Below are 15,834 nucleotides of genomic sequence, written 5' to 3'. Positions count from 1 at the left end.
GATACTGCTGGAGATGTTGTTCAGCTTCTGGTGAAAACTAATCTTTAGTTATTTCTTTAGTGCAAGTTGCTGATTTCCCAGCAAAAGTGCCTTTACTCATGGTGAGGCAGAAGTTTGTATTCGTATCCTGAGGCTGCTACTGCCTGTGGAGTTAACAGGACTCTCCTAAGGCATGATTAAATACCAGGCTGTGGAAATCTTTAATAAGTAAGTTACTTTTTAGATAAGTTATACTTGTATTTCATTTAGTGCTCTGTGAAATAATGGGGATGTTGATGAAACAGTGAACTTGGAGTTTCTGCCAACTGTTTGGGAAATAAGTGTCCCAGACAGAGGAAGTCTTCAGAATGAAGCAAGTGTGTCCTATGAATAGGAGATGCTGGCTACCTTCTATGTTCACTGGGTCATTTTTTTCAGTTCTTAGTGAAAGGCTGGTTCACTGTAAGAGAAATTGGTTGCTTCCTCAAGCAACCCAAAGTGGGGCTTATACACGTTATGATTTTAGTAAATCTAGCCTTAATGTGAGTTGCAAATAAATGTGATAAATATGCAATAACTTACTACTTTGTATAAGGGTACTGTTTCTTGTATTAGCGTTGCTTTCTGCTTTCTCAGTAAGGTTTTTAAAACAATGTTAAGTGTGGTGGCATGTGAATCCACCTTATAGGTTGCATCATGCCCTGCACTGTGAACATTTTCAATTGTTTACTGTTGTTTATGTTCTTAACTCACCATCCTTTTATAATTAAGTATATTTCTAAGTTTAGAAGTAGAGTTTACATTACCTTCTGTAAAACAGTGAAAAAATAACAAATGAAATTTAGAATTTAGTTATGTGAGGTTTTGTTTTATGGGAACTAGACACAGAGAAAGAAGTAACTGTTCACATGTCAGACTTGAGAGCTGATGTCAAGATACTTGAAAAACAAACACTGCTCAGTTTGAGAATGCTTGCCTGTGAGGGGTTATCCAGATTATGAATAGTCATTCATAGTTCTTGAAATTAAAGAACTTGTGGAATAATCAAACATCTAACCACAACAACAAAAGAAGCACCCTAGAAACGTGTGGAAGTTAGGAATCTAGACCTAGTTTGCAGTTTCGAGTACTACCTAAGCTTTGCTTTAGTGTGAGATTTTTAGCATCTCTCCCTCACAGAATGCTCTGAACTTTGAACTCGGACTGAAGAGTGATCTGCCTAACTGAATGACATATGTTCTGTGCTGAAATGTTATTAACCTCAACTCCTTGACATACATGCATGCTTTTCGAAGTTGCTGTGTCTTGTATTGTTTGAAGTCTGGAAACAGTGGTACTGGGAAGAAGAGGGGAAATAGCTTTATTTATTGCACAATCAAAGTATTTTTTTAACACAATGTAAATTCTTTAGACCAAACTTGCATAAATAATTTCTAATAAAACTTTGGTCCTAGTCACTGTTCCAGACTTCTGTGCTGTGCTCCAACCTCCCTCATTTAATCTGGTGATTTGTGAACAATACTTCCTGTGTTTTTCCTTCACCTACCTGTGGCTGTTATAAATCTAACAGTTCCTTTTAAAAACAAGGCAGGCTTTGGGTCTGGCTACTCCTAGCATACTTGCTCTCAGATTGTAATTTCAGATGAGAAGTTATTTTTTCCAGCTTTTACTTACTGTAGTAGAGTTGCTTTTGTTGATTTGCATTTTATAGCGGCACTGGTCATTCTGGTGTGAAGAGCAAGAGTGTACATTAGGAATCCAAGCTGTAATACCCTGTGGTGCAAGCTGACACTGCTGCTCCATGAGTGACTGGCTGTCTCCAGTTGTCGGGTCAGTGGGCTGTTTAATCCTCAGCTACCTGTTTGGGTGTTTTTTTTATAAATTCTGGGCAACATAGTTTTATTTTGTTTTGGGTTGGGGTTTTTTTTTTTCCCTTCCAGAGGTAAAGTCAGGTGCCTTCATCTTTTAAATTAAGAGGTGTTATACTCTAAATGTGTTAGGGAGCTCAAAATTACTGAGAACTGGTAGAATAGCCTCTCTTGTAGATTTAAAATATCTTTATTTACAGAAATTGTCTTGCACTGTAAATGTTAAGTACTCTGGTGCTTACACATGATGTCATAATTTAAGTTTGGTTTTGTTATTACAATATTTCAGCTGTTGAAGCAACCAAAATTATTTAAGATACAGTAAATTTCTACAAACCGAAGGTGCTTTTACAGTAAATCAGGCTTGGAAATGTCACTACTCTTGCATAATAGGGTTTTGTTCTTATGCATTTATAGCAATAGTGTAGTTCAAGAATGAAAGTAGGCTAAATGCTAGTATTTGCACTGTTCTTAATCTTGTACATAAGCATTGATAGATGCAGTAGGATTTGTGCTGTGTGTGCATTTCACTGTTTATAGTTAATTGTGAACTTATAAGGAAGACAACATATGTAGCAATTACATTGGCCATACTCAAGGTCATACAATTAGAAGTATACTGGATTAGTAGTACATACCTTAAAATTAAATGCTTGGGTTTAAAATTGTCTTTTCATTGAAAATGTTAGGTTAAGATAGGCTTATTGTATAGATTCAGCTTTACAAAAACACTCATCTCTAAATTGTTCTCAGCTCTGGGATACTTCTGGGAAGGAAGTCAAAGTGTCTTTAATATTTCTTTTTTTTCTTCAATACTTGAGGGGAAAAAAGAAAGTTTGCTTTTAAGTAATTAGCAAAACTTCACAGGGTACAAAATGTTTAAATTTGAATAGGTCCAGTACAGGATTTACTGAAACACTGTTTAACATTTTGTCATTGTTAAGCATTTATATTGCTCATCAGAAGAACTAGCTTCTAGTTTCCATTATGGGTTACAGTTCAGTGCCTTGAAGAAAATGATTACAGCTCCTGGAGCATGAATCATTTTAAAAGAAGGCATTTGTAGCTTTTTAAGACTAGAGATCCTGCAAACTCAGTTCCCTACAACATATCTCCCACTGTGAGAAAAACACACTTTGCAATTCTCTTTAACCACGTTTGAGCAATGTTACTACACGTGGGAGATGAACCATTTATGTGATACTGCTCGGGTACATATTCTTGTTATGCACGAAAAGCAAAACTGCATGATTAAGAGCTCTCAGCAAATACTTCTCAAGCTTATACTTAAAACAGGATCCTTAGGTAGCTACTAATGTCTGCATGGCACTGCAGTATGCAGAAGCTGTACTTCAGCCCTGAGGAGCAGTTTAGCTGGGTTTGCAAGGCACTTTCAATGTTAAAAAGCAAAACAGGCTCCACAGAAGAAGGTGGGGTTTTGTTCATTAATTTTGGCATAGTGCTAGATTGATGTATGTGTTCCAGGACCCAGGCTGACTCAGGTATTGCTGCTCAAAGATAACACTTCTCTGTGCAGCATTGCACGACTCGCAGAAAACGGAGCCAGTGTTTTTACGATATGGCTGATGCATGAAGGGTTATGTCTTCCTCCTCTTTGTTTAAAGCTCAAGAACTTGATCTGTTTTCCTCACTGGTATGTAGGTGGCATATCGGTGCTAATTAAGTAGAAAGTATGTACAACTGATAGGGTTAAAACCATATAAAGTTACAGATTCTATTCAGTTTCCATTATGTCACCTTTAGGAGAGTTTGCGTTAGTTTAACTCCTTCAATTTTGCTAAATAAAATCTGTAACTACCTGTAACAACTGTTGTACTGATTATTGTGATTTTATCTGCTGTTCATTGGTTCAGAAACTGAAGCACACCATGTAAGAGGCTATGACTATGACTAAGTGGACATTTTCTTCAATACTGTAATTTTTCTCTGTAAAATTAAATTACTTTATACACAAACTTACTGAAGTACTGAAGTATGAATATAAGCATTGCTGATTAGTGTGAAATGTAAAGTCTGTGCTGCTGGTGCGCGTTATTCTTTCACTGTAGAATGTTTAAATGTTGCCTTAAGCCAACCAGCAGCACTGATTAAGTATAGTGTCAGGAAAAAAAAAGTATTATTTTTTAAAGTCCATTTTAAGGGCGGCTGAGGAAGCATGTCAAACACAATGGGGAAAAAATTAAAAGGTGATAGATATACTGGAGAGAGGAAGAATGTCAACTTCAGTCAGTGCTTTTGAAGTATTTATGAAATTATTTTGTCCATGTAACATCATTAAAAGAACTGGATGTGTGGAAACAGTTTCATATGTGCCTTTCCATTTCTATAAAATGTTCATTGAAGCTATAGAGGGTTTGTGGAAAGTACCAGCATTCTTGAGCTCAGTGAAAACCCATGATCGGACCTCTGGTGAGTTCTTAACAACTCTTCATACCCCTGTTACCAGAACTCTCCTGACAGTGTAGTACCAACTCTCTGAATAACTTACTTATCTTGGATAAAGTCTTTGTGGTACCTTTAAGCAGATCCATTCAACAGTGAGATGACAAGATACGGTAAAGCAACCCCAGAGGCAAAGAAACAGCATTAGAAATTTATTCAGAATATAAGAACATTTGTAAAATAAGTATTATAAATGTCTCTGTATAAATAAATGCAGTTTTTACATTTCTATATCAAACACAAAATAGCTATTTTACAGCAGCTAGGGAACTAAAAAGCAGCAACACATTTAAAGCTAATTCAGTAAGGTGAAAAGTTCCTAATATTGCAATGTATGGTAAAGAAGAAGGGAATCCTAATAAAACCAGTAGAACAATACTGACGTTAATGCAAACTTAGTCACATGTGCTTTGCAATAGCTAACAATACATTCAAGCTGGTGAAGATTTATACGTTTAATTAGGAAAAAAAAAGAGTACTTTTTTTCTGAACACACCGTGAAATACAAAGTTTCATGTGCTCTGGTGACTTAAAAAGAATTTTAAAAATGCACCTTAAGATTAACTGAGTGAACAACTTCGGTTTTGTTGGCAAGAACCACCTATTTTCCTTGTCCTGCAGATGTATTATTTCTGCAACAAGAGTCAAGCGAGTTAAGTTGCTGTGACTCAAGGTGATTTGCACAGATCTACAGGCTGGTGTGTTGATACTTCAAAAAGTTGCATAAAGGAGTTAATTTTTTTGGCATTTATTCTCAGCATTGGCATAATTTTAATGAGCACCCCATAACTGCAGCTAATTGTTTAACAGCTTTCACAGTAATGGTAATCCCTCCACTGCTTCCCTTTTGTCCTTTTCCAGAATGCCAATAAACAAAGCAGTAGCTGCTTGCTTAGCAAAAACACTGGGTGCTCTGGAAAACTACAGCTATGGCTGAGGCGGTGTGACACAGGTCTTGCTTTTTTCATCTATAAGCCTGATGCCTCGAAGAAAGTGGCAGTGGCTTATACTTAATGACGATCTAATACTTAATCTAAAGCACTGCTATCGCACAGCTGGCAGGGAAGAGAATTGGTAAATGTAGTAAAACAACATTCAGCTTATGCAGAACCAGCAAATCATTAGCACTGAGGGGCACTCCAGCTTTTTATGCCTTTAAACCTGGGCGTATTTTAGGCTTTCCTTGATCATATTTTTCCTTTAAAGACCGAATTCATTTCAAATGCCTTAAGCTTGACTGTGTTTTTAATAGCTTCTCTAGCTATCAAGAAACAGAAAAAATCAAGCCTAAGAGGAAAGCCAGCACAGCAGTGGTTTCTAGTCACCTTAAGTGAAAGGTATTTCACAGGGACAGGTTGAGACAGCTTCAAGTCTACATGGGTGTTTCAGGTACAAGACAAAACTGTAGCTGCATTTTTGCCACAGTACACAGTTGATAATTTTGTGTTTCTCCAGAAGCAGGTGTGATGAGCTACCACTGAAGGTTCTGCTGTTCCCTCCACAGACTGGTTAGCAAAAATTTCCATTTGCATTATAAATTAAGAAATGCAAATGTCTTGGGAAGAGGACTGATCAGAACCAGTCCCTGGGGCATCACTGCCTATAACCCTGGAGAAGCAGGAATTGTTACCCTAAGGAAACGGTGGCTACAGTAATAAGAATGTTGTGAACACCAACTGCTAGTTTCAGGTGTAACCAAGACTTAGCAGTAACACTGTATTCTGAACACAGACTCCCCTAAGTACTTTGGCTGCCTCACCTGGCCCAGGAGTACACAAAACCAGTTCACGTCCTCTAAAACTATTTACTTAGTACTAGAAATTGGATCAATAAATGAGAGAAGTTATAATGCTAAATATGGTAATACAATTTGAGGTGCAACTCGACACGTAACATAAAAAGGCTGGACAACTGATACAAGATTCATCTGAAAACAGAGCCTGAAAAATAGAAAGAAGACACGTAGCGGCAATGGGCTAATGAGGTCAATGGATCTGAGTTTGCTGTGTTAAAACAAACAAGGAAGCTGTTTAGTGTTCTCAGTCAAAAAAGAAGCACATTCTGAATGTAAACCAGCGCTACAGCAGCCTCCTGTATTTTGCTCCCCAGAGAAACCAACCTGATTGATTGGCTTAGTGTTCACTGCCATAATGGGCCTACATCTTCCATTCGGTCAGTGTGATAACACAGTAACATGATGTGATGTAAGAAGAGAACGTTAGCAGTAAGAAAAGCTAACCTAAGAAGCTGTACGAAGACTTCACCATTCACATTCTGTTTGTGGCTTTATATCCATACACCTACACATTTATAGTTTTGTGCCTATGTAGTCAATATTAAACAGGTACATTCCTCATACGTACCTTTTTTTTGGTCAACACAAGTATAAAAAGACGACATCCTACCTCTTCATCACAGAAAGCTGTTATAAGCACTACACACGTGACAAAAATGGCCCAGCTTCTTAAAGAAAACCTTGCCTACCAGGTAGTAGCGAGAAAAAACAACCATTTCACAAAAGTAATTGCAAACACCATGCAATATAGATACCAGGAGGTCTCCTATAATTTCTTACCCAACCTTGGCACAGACTAGGGTTCTGGCATGGTGAAGCTCACAGCCTCTTAGAACAGTACCAACTATACCGTGACAGTTCTCAGGAATTCAACTAGGTTTTCTTCGCTGCTTTGCGGTTGTGGTGTTTTTTTTTTCCCCAGATCCAAGAGTTTTTCTACCTGACCTGCACTGTGAGCAACAGTCCTGCAAGCACAGTGCAAAAAAAGCCAGCCAGCCTATTGCCTCCCCACCCTGCAGCTGCCTATGTAGTTGATGTAACCACGAGAGCAAGTCTCCAGGGTGCAATACTGAGCTGCATGCAGAGGTTGCTCAGCGATTGGCAAAAGTTTGCAAATTATCCCCAAACTACCCAAATTAAAACCTCTTAACATGAATTACTTTGCAATGTGACACTGTCACCCATGGGTCATACATAAAACGGAAAAGAAGCTGTATGAATATAGACATAACGACACAGACAATATACATAATTATAGCGTGATAATTCAGGCACTGCCATTTTACATTATGAAACAGTCCTTAAGGTTAACACTTACTTATATTATCCCCATGGCACCACTCTGGGATCCCAGAGAAGGTGCTTAAGTGTGTCAGCATTGACAGTCAGAGCTTTTAGAGTTTGAAGCTATCTAAAAGTCAGCCTCCAAAAAAAAAAAAAAAGAAAAGAAATTAGTAATGGCACAAAGCATCTTTGAAAAAGATGCGTTTAAAGTGAAGTTTCATTGGTGTGTGGTCTAGAATTCTCCTCTTCTAGTAAAGCTATTCTTTGTTTGAGCATCCTTACTTGTGTTTCGTGTCTTTCCACCATGGCCATCATTTGTGATTCCAGTTTCTTCAGCTTATTTTGATGCTTTTTCTTTGCTTTCTCGTAAGCTGCTACCAAGTTGCTGTTAGAAATACAAGGCAACACAGGATCACTAAAAAAGGCTTGTTCATAGCAAGGGCTACAAAAATCCCCCTCACAACCTCACCTTCTGGCAACTCCAAAATCTGGGTCCTGATCATCTTCCTAAAATTTACTAGTGCCTTAAACCAAAACCTTATTAACCCAAACCCAGATCAATGCTTATCTCTTTTGTTTGAGCAAGTACACACCTTTACCAGCAAACTGGTTACTGAAAACATATTTAAAGGTGGTTTCAATAGCCAGATAGAGGTTGCTGATGATGATCTTGCGTACCACTGTCTGTGAGTCAGACTGCTACAACCTTACACATAATGCTTTACAAAAGCATCAAATGGCCAGAATCTGCTTACAAAATCCAGCATTGATTTTGCATTTTTCATTTAAAAAAAGTAACAGCCACACTTAGAGGACAGCATCTTGTGCTATTTTGTCAGCTGCTAAGTATCTTCGGTGCCTCCACCGTGACTCAGTAGGAAAGCTTGAGATGGGCACTGCTCCTCACCTCACCACAAGGGCTTTCAAGTATAATTTATTAATGAGAATTACATTGTGAGCCATAGGCTCCTTGCAAGAAGGGCAGCTGCCCTCCATCCAAATGCCGTAAAAATCTACCGAGTGAGCAATAAAATTTAAATGTGATCATCTAAGCCAGTTTATTAATAAACAGGTTGGAGCCAAAGAAAAGAGAGCAATTTAAAAAAAAAAAAAAAACAAACAAGCTGACACACAAACTAGCTTCATAGATTTGATTAAATAGAAGGATTTGTTTTGATAATAATGCAACCACTAGGAACTCAATTAAGATTAACCTCTTTCCCCATCCTGTTCTTAGTTATGCAGTTTCCAGTGCCCTTCATGGTAGGTTTATACCTCCCCTGCCCCTAACTATAACCTTAAAGAGTCAACTCATGAGAAACTGCTCATTAAGGTAAGGGGAAGATTACAGTGCAGTACCGGAATACGGCAAAAGAAATCAATGGTGCATCCATCCGCTGGTAGATCCTTTACCTGTTTGCCCTTTTGAGGTCATTAACAAATTCTGCAGACTGCTGATGTCTGATTTCACTGCTCTTCGTGAGTCTTTCTAAAGCACTCACTAACTCTTGCACTCTAGCTTTCAGTTTCTTCTCCCTGGATCCAGAGAAAAGGAGGGAGAAAATTACTTTCAAAACAGAAACAGCACTTTGCTTGCAACTGAATGAGTGGTTGTCCTCTGCTGGGTTGGCAGGCTGAAAATACTTGCCTTAGTACTACTTGCATAAAAGAGGAGGTACTTCTTATATTAAACTTTTCCACAGATTGATTTTTAAACAATTTGCTATTTTAGAATATAGGATCAGAAATGCAGCAGACAAAAGAGAAAACAAACTTCCCCAAGTGGGTCACGGGCGTGTATGTACCAAATCACACCAAGAAATAATCACAAAGATAGGTAAGTAGAAGAATAAATAAGAATACCTGGCACATCTTGCCTACTATTTCTCAAATCTGACAGCAGTGAAAACTACCAAGGGAAAATCAAACATCATGGTAATCATAGCGGAATTTTAATTAAGGATAGCGCACCAGGATTGCTATTAAAGATAATTTACTGAAATTACTACAGTATCATGCAATCACAAAATGGTCTGGGTTGTAAGGAACCGTCTAGTCCAACCCCCTGCCATGGGCAGAGACACCTTCCACTAACCCAGGCTGTCTAAAGCCCCATCCTGCCTGGCCTTGAACACCGCCAGGGAGGGAGCAGCCACAGCTTCTCTGGGCAGCCTGTGCCAGGGACTCACCGCCCTCAGAGCAATTCTACTGATTTCAGCTAGTGCCTCACCTTCACCCAAGTGATTTATACCACAATCTGTGTTACAGTAGATCACTAGGGCTTTTTAGGAGCCAGCAAGTCCAGCCCATGTGGCAGTGGGAAACAGAAAAAGTTAAGGAGAGGTAAGTACAGACACAAGAGGGAAAAACAGGAGAAAGCACGTGCTTTTTCTCTCATAAGGTACTCCTTTTCCTTCAAATAAGGCACACCAGCGAGGTTTAAAGTGCTGATATATTTACCAGTATTTTCTTAATGATTATGAACGAAAAACTAATGACATGAAGGGTGCCAAAATGGAAGTAAGGTGTGCCTTGTACTGTTTGTTAGGTTACAAATATGTCCGCGAGGGAAAGAAAAAACAAACGACACAAGTTCTGCAAAGGAATCAGCATTACAGCTTGGGATCTAAGCTGGCTTTAAACATCACTTCACTTCCCACTGCAGGTGGGCATGTGGCACGGGGCAGGTGCTTCTTCCCGGGGAGCTCCCTGCTGCGGCAGTGGCGGCTGCCCGCGGCCTGCGTCTACACAGACATGGGGCTGCCTCACCTCTTGCGCAAGGCTGCTGCTGTGGAGACCCAGGAGCCTTCCTCTGCAACCCACCCTCGTAGCACAGACAGACAGACATCAGATTTTTATAAGAGTGACACGGAGCTGGGATAAACTGACACAAAGATAGATTTAAATTGCGTTTTTGCAGAGCCGAGCCTTACTCCACATGTAGGGAGGTGCTTCTTTCCATGCTCCAGTGACGTGCCTTTCCCGCCTGTTTTCGCTGCCGTGCCGCTACGTGACTAAATTGCATTTCACCTCCCACATACGCAGCGCACCGAGCCCCCGGGGAACCGGCAGCCTAACGCCGGTGAAAGCTTCCCCAGCTCTGCCCCAGACCGCGCCGATGCGCCTGAGGCCCGGCCCAGCACCTGCAGTTCCGAGGCCGGCCGGGAAACGGCAGCATTTTCTAACCAGAGACACGGGCCGCACAGGCGGCGGGGCTCACAGCCCGGCCTCGGCAACAGAAGGGCTTTCAGAGTCAGCGGGGAAATACTCCGAGCCAGCCGCTCTCCCCGACACGCTGCCGGCGCTGGCTTACTGGCCAAATTAAAAAGGGCTTATAAGAGGGGCCTTGTTGATGAAGAACCACCAGGATTCTTTATGTGTCCTTTCATTGAAGTAACATACTCCCCGTTTTCAAATTAAGCAATCTTGTTCCCTAGCAGTTAAAAAGCCCACAGACGCCCACCCCAAATATAAACTTTTGGGATTACAGCCTATCTTAGGAGTCAGAAAGACCCAGGACAGTCTAAGGTCAAAATCCATATTCTGCAAAGAAAACAGGAACAGCAGCAAGAATATCCAGTTTTTACTTGTAATTTAAGTTAAATAAGAAAAGATCAGACTCAGCAGAGGCCAGGCCTGTTATCTATCACGTGTGTGGCACTACTTGGTGCTGGTCTGCTCCAAAGGATACTGCAGCCAGAGGCTCTGGGGAAGGCTCAGTAGCACCGTGCCCAGCATGGACACAACCTCGTGTGGACAGCAAGTCCTATGCAATAAACGTTTGCAGTATTTGGAGGGGAAGAGAAAATTTAAAAAAACCGAGTAAATAAAGTCACACGAGGCTGATTTCACATTGCATGCAAGAAAAGGTATAGCTGTGAAAACATCCCACACGGTCCCACGGGAAAGAACCCTGCGGAGCCACAGTTCACTGCAGCTGACGTCCTAAACATACCTCCTGTAACTGAAGCTGCGTGGAAAAGAATCAGTGGAAAGACTTGGGGAACTTGTCATGCATGGTAAAGTTTGGTTGCTATGGTGACTGTTACCTGATAAAACTATTACATCACCTTTTGTCTGGTTTTGCACTCACACCTTTCAACCCCACTGTGTGCAGTCCAAACTCAGCTAAACACCAAGATGTATTTATTTACATTTGGCCTGTAACATCCTTGTCTTGCTGCCTACTGGAGTTACAGAGCCAGCGGAGTGGCAGGCACCCGCCAGGGCCTCCACAAAGAACTTTCAGATGCTAGTTCTGAAGTGTCTGACTAAATAGGTAAGTAATCCTTCAGATCTACAGATGCCTCAAATTTACATTTATGGCCCTAAAGCACATGTATTTGCAGAGCTGATAACGATCCATGCAGTTCTTTCAGCTTGTCTTAATGTCCCTAGCTAGTGTCTACTCCCACACTGACCTCAGGGAAAGCAGCGGGCGATTTGGTTGCATGTGCTGAGATGTCCCAAATTCTTACAGAAACAACGTATAGGTAGGGATCTACTTTTATGTTTACTGTTCCCAATTTTAAACGACACCCATCTAAATAACTTTACTTTAAGGGGCATTTCACTGAACAAGTAACACTTGAATAGACAGCAGCAACAAGTAAAGACACAGTAAACACATTGTTTTAGCTTGGGAAATGGAAGTGCATATACACTTGATTAATGAGTATTACATCCAAAAAATACTCAAGCTCCAACATGTAACGCTTTCCCCTGAGTGCTGCACCTTTTAGTAGCGAATGACTGACCTCAGAGCTGTACCTTACCAGCTGGCCAGAAAACAGTCTGTCCCTTGGTAAAAATCTGATGCCTCATAATGATAACTCTTCTCACCTCTCTCCACTTCTAACATGAATTACCTCAGCTTGGACAGAAGGAATTGTCCTTATTTGTGTCTCTCCAAACTGACTATTTATTTGGGTAGGGAACGGGAGTCATAATGAATCCTGACTGCTATTTGTATTCCTTCAATGCATTACAGGGTGAGCCATCTCTATGGGATTTCTAACAATACTTCACTTTCCCAATCGCTGTTATAAATCAGAAGGATATGAACAATCAGCCACTGCAGGCTTAATAACAGAATATTTTAAAACAATAGTCCTAGTTATATGCAGCATTTTTCCAGGATGAGAATGTGTCAAAGCTGCAACCCAGGGATGGAACCAAATTAGATGTGAGCACCATACGAACATCCTCCCGATCGCTGCACACTAATTCACACTGCTATTGTGCCCCAGGGCTGTTAACACAGACCAGTTTGTATCCTGAGAAAGCACTTATGTGCGTATTTCAGTGGGAAGAGGGGAAGAAAAACAAGTACTTTTAGGAGAACAGGATTTCTGTGAGCCCCCCAAGTCACAAGTCAATTGGACCACAGAACTCAGTGCAGCTTTTGCTCCCCTTCCCACTGCTGGAGCTGCAGCAAACACAGCCACGGCACCTCGTGTGCAGAGAAAATGAGCCTCCATTCCCAGAAGAGGGAACGAGCTTATGATCTGAGGGCATGGCTCACCTCCAACTCAAGGGCTTTCTGCTGCCCAGCACTCCAGAAGTCAGCTGGGGAAATCCCTGTCTGCTTCCTTTCCAAGGAAAAGTTCAGAAGAAGTATATTCAGAGGCCTAGAGCCTACTCCAAAATTCACTGTTTTCAGTGAAATGCCTAATGTGCTGGTAACAAAGACTTTTGTTTCGTATTTTCACCATCGAAACATTCAGGGGGCAGTTGCTAGGCGGTTTTCAAGGACTTTTTGTTTGAGTTATGAGATGGTTTGAATGGGAAGGCAAAGCGGATGGGGCCTAACATTTTCTCTGGTTTCAAGACTACTGCTGCAGAGAGTGGGGAATTCTGCCAGAGCTGTAAAGGAAACTCTATAACATCGGGCACATTTCTGCAGTTTCTGTCAATTTGGCCTCCATACAATGACACCATGTTTGGCCCAGGATAAGCAAGGTCTTCAGCACCTTATATTTCCCCTCCTGTCTGGGCTTTTCCAGACATGTTCAGGTTTCATATGCCAGAAGTCTTCCCAGGCAGATTTTCCTGCCCCTGCTCGTTTCATCGAGAATTCCCGAGAGCTGCAAACAGGAAACACAGCTCTTCCCTGGCATCCAGAAAGTTGATTTTTCTGCCCCTGACTTGGAGTCTACTCAGTTAATTCCCTCTCTCTTGTGAAAGCACAAGCTATCGCCCCTCCACCCCAGGGTCAACAGCACCCACAGCTCTTGCCAAATCTGGAGCAGAAGAGAGGAGTAATGAGATGTCTCTGAAGTAGGAGGTAAGGAAGTTTCCCATAGCTGGGCAGAGGAGTCAGGGGCCTTTGGGGCCTAATGATCCTATGCCTCGCCATCGCTAGGAACACCAGCAGTGTACGTTGCCTGCTACAAGCAGACTCCCGGCTCTGCTGTTGGGAGTGGCACCGTTAGCTTCAGCTCAGCATCTGCCCCTGAGTTTTGCCTACACAACACCCTGATGCAGCGGATGGGCAGCCAGCCCAGGGGGACTGAGGCCTGAGGTTTCTTGGGTGCAGGTACCCATGTGGGCTGCTCAGCCCCCAGGAATGTGGGGCTTGGGGAGGGGAGGGAGAAGAAAGACCTCCTGCACGGTCCCTGCTCTGAAGGGGAGGCACACACCTTCCATCCCACACTTCACTCTAAGTCTCCTTCTACTATCTTCCTGCTATTTTAAGCCTGGCATGTTCCATCGCTCCCCTCTCTGCCTTTCCCAGCCCTCAGAAAAACAGGGTGACATATGAGTGTTTTTTCTAGGCATTTGACTCCTCTCTGGGGGTAACAGCTGACATCCAAAAGGAATGCAGATAAATTCTCTTTTTGTCAGCAGTTTAACATCTTAGTCAGATGGGCACGCAAAAAATCCCCTTTCCAATTCATGTATGTGCCTGCCTCATTGGTCTGGGTTGGCCTGCTAAGGAAGGCAACAAATACAGCTTTTTTATGAGGCAACACAACACCACCATGCAAATGCCAGAAGTCTTAACGCTGCCTTCTTCAAATGCCACATCTTCTTGTCTCACCTCCTCAGGTAGCAGTGGGCTTGAGAACAGCCACACTGCCTGCTGCCTGTGCAAAGGTAGCCTTTTCTGATCATGGAGAAGATGGGAGGCTCTCAAAAATGCTTTGCGGGTCTAAGACACTGTACTGCTTTCTTGTATTTTTTTGCTGACTGTCAGATGCTTAGAGCAGACCTCAAAACCCAGACAGGACCACAGGCAGGAGTTACACCGCTGGCAATGGGGAGACAGGCCAGGTGTGGTCCTGGAAACAACAGAGTGGCACCAAAAAGGGAGAACAGAGGTGGAGGGAGGCAGTGGCATGCCTGCCGCACTCACTGCTCAAACCTCCCACCCAGCCTTGCCAGCACAGCCTGGAAGCTCTCCAGACCTGGAGCTATTTAGAGCTCCCTGTGACGATTATATCCAAGTGCACAGCAGCAGAGATAACCACGCAGTGGTAAGGAGAACTACTTACTCCATGTCAGAAATAGGGAAAAAAAAAAACCCCAACATCACGGTTATCTGTGATGTGCGTAGAAAAAACAGCTACCCAAGGTGCTTATGAAGAAGCGGTCCCTTATATCATCATGAGTCATTTCTCTTCTTGCAGGAAGGTTTCTCTCAGTGGGGCTCTCCAGGGGGATTTCCAGAGACAAGCCATGTCTGCTGAACCCCTCAGGCACCCAGGGAAACCACGGCAGGTTATGACTGCACAGTCATACAAAGGGCAGTTCCCTGAAATTTGCAGTCACTGCAATCCATGCCAGTGTCTGGCTTTCAGATGTCTCAGAACTGTGTGTCTTCCCATTTAATGGACATGATAATGGGAGAACATAAATAAGCAAATGTAACCGACAAAAAGCAGCCAAGAATGCACTGGAGAAACTTGTCAGTAGCTCCTGAATACCAACCCCTGCCTCCCTCCCCTCACTTATCTTCATCCTGTATTTTGGCCAAACAGGAAGAGGATTTTACTGATACAGTTCTTAAGAGCAATTTTAAATCTGAATCATTATGAAGTGATGTGGTTTAGGCATTTCTCTTTTCATGTCCAAGACCTAGCCTTACTGATGGTCAAGGTAGGCCTGAATTTCAGAGATGCTTCTATCTATGCCTGGATCCTGCTATTATGAAATAAGGGGCTGGAAACATGCCAAGCTAAGATGTCATCACATGAAGTTTGTGGAAATTCAACATGAAGGAAGATTGTTTGATTTACTGCTGGCTGACACAGTGTCAGGAAACAGTCATGGCACAGCTTTCTGTTGAAGTGGTTGCTCTCTCAAAACAAGAATTCTGGCACGACACAGGGCTGCAGTCTTTGAACAGGCATAAGGACCTAAGACTCCAAACAACTTTACTGTGCCACAAGAGACACACAGAAGCTGTTGCAACAGGATGAATTTTCTATAACCTACTAGAAA

The 15,834-nt window shown here is 42.0% G+C and overlaps 1 protein-coding gene across 2 annotated transcripts in view; it reads right to left on the bottom strand.

Annotated features, from left to right (window-relative positions):
• Positions 1-6,755: 6,755 nt before the first annotated feature.
• MCC (MCC regulator of WNT signaling pathway) overlaps positions 6,756-15,834 on the bottom strand; it is a gene marked incomplete at its 5' end in the record, with an annotated part of 210,824 nt that continues 201,745 nt past the window's right edge. For both annotated transcript variants that reach the window (XM_084278185.1, XM_084278186.1), the window contains 2 exons: positions 6,756-7,774; positions 8,803-8,925. In XM_084278185.1, the coding sequence (XP_084134311.1) occupies positions 7,594-7,774; positions 8,803-8,925 (304 nt within the window). In that variant the 3' untranslated portion in view covers positions 6,756-7,593. The remainder of the gene's footprint in view (positions 7,775-8,802; positions 8,926-15,834) is intronic.

This window comes from Gallinula chloropus (genome assembly GCF_964237585.1).
Source record: "Gallinula chloropus genome assembly, chromosome: Z".
In the NCBI taxonomy this organism is placed as follows: domain Eukaryota; kingdom Metazoa; phylum Chordata; class Aves; order Gruiformes; family Rallidae; genus Gallinula; species Gallinula chloropus.
This window is presented reverse-complemented; position numbering and strand designations above follow the sequence as displayed.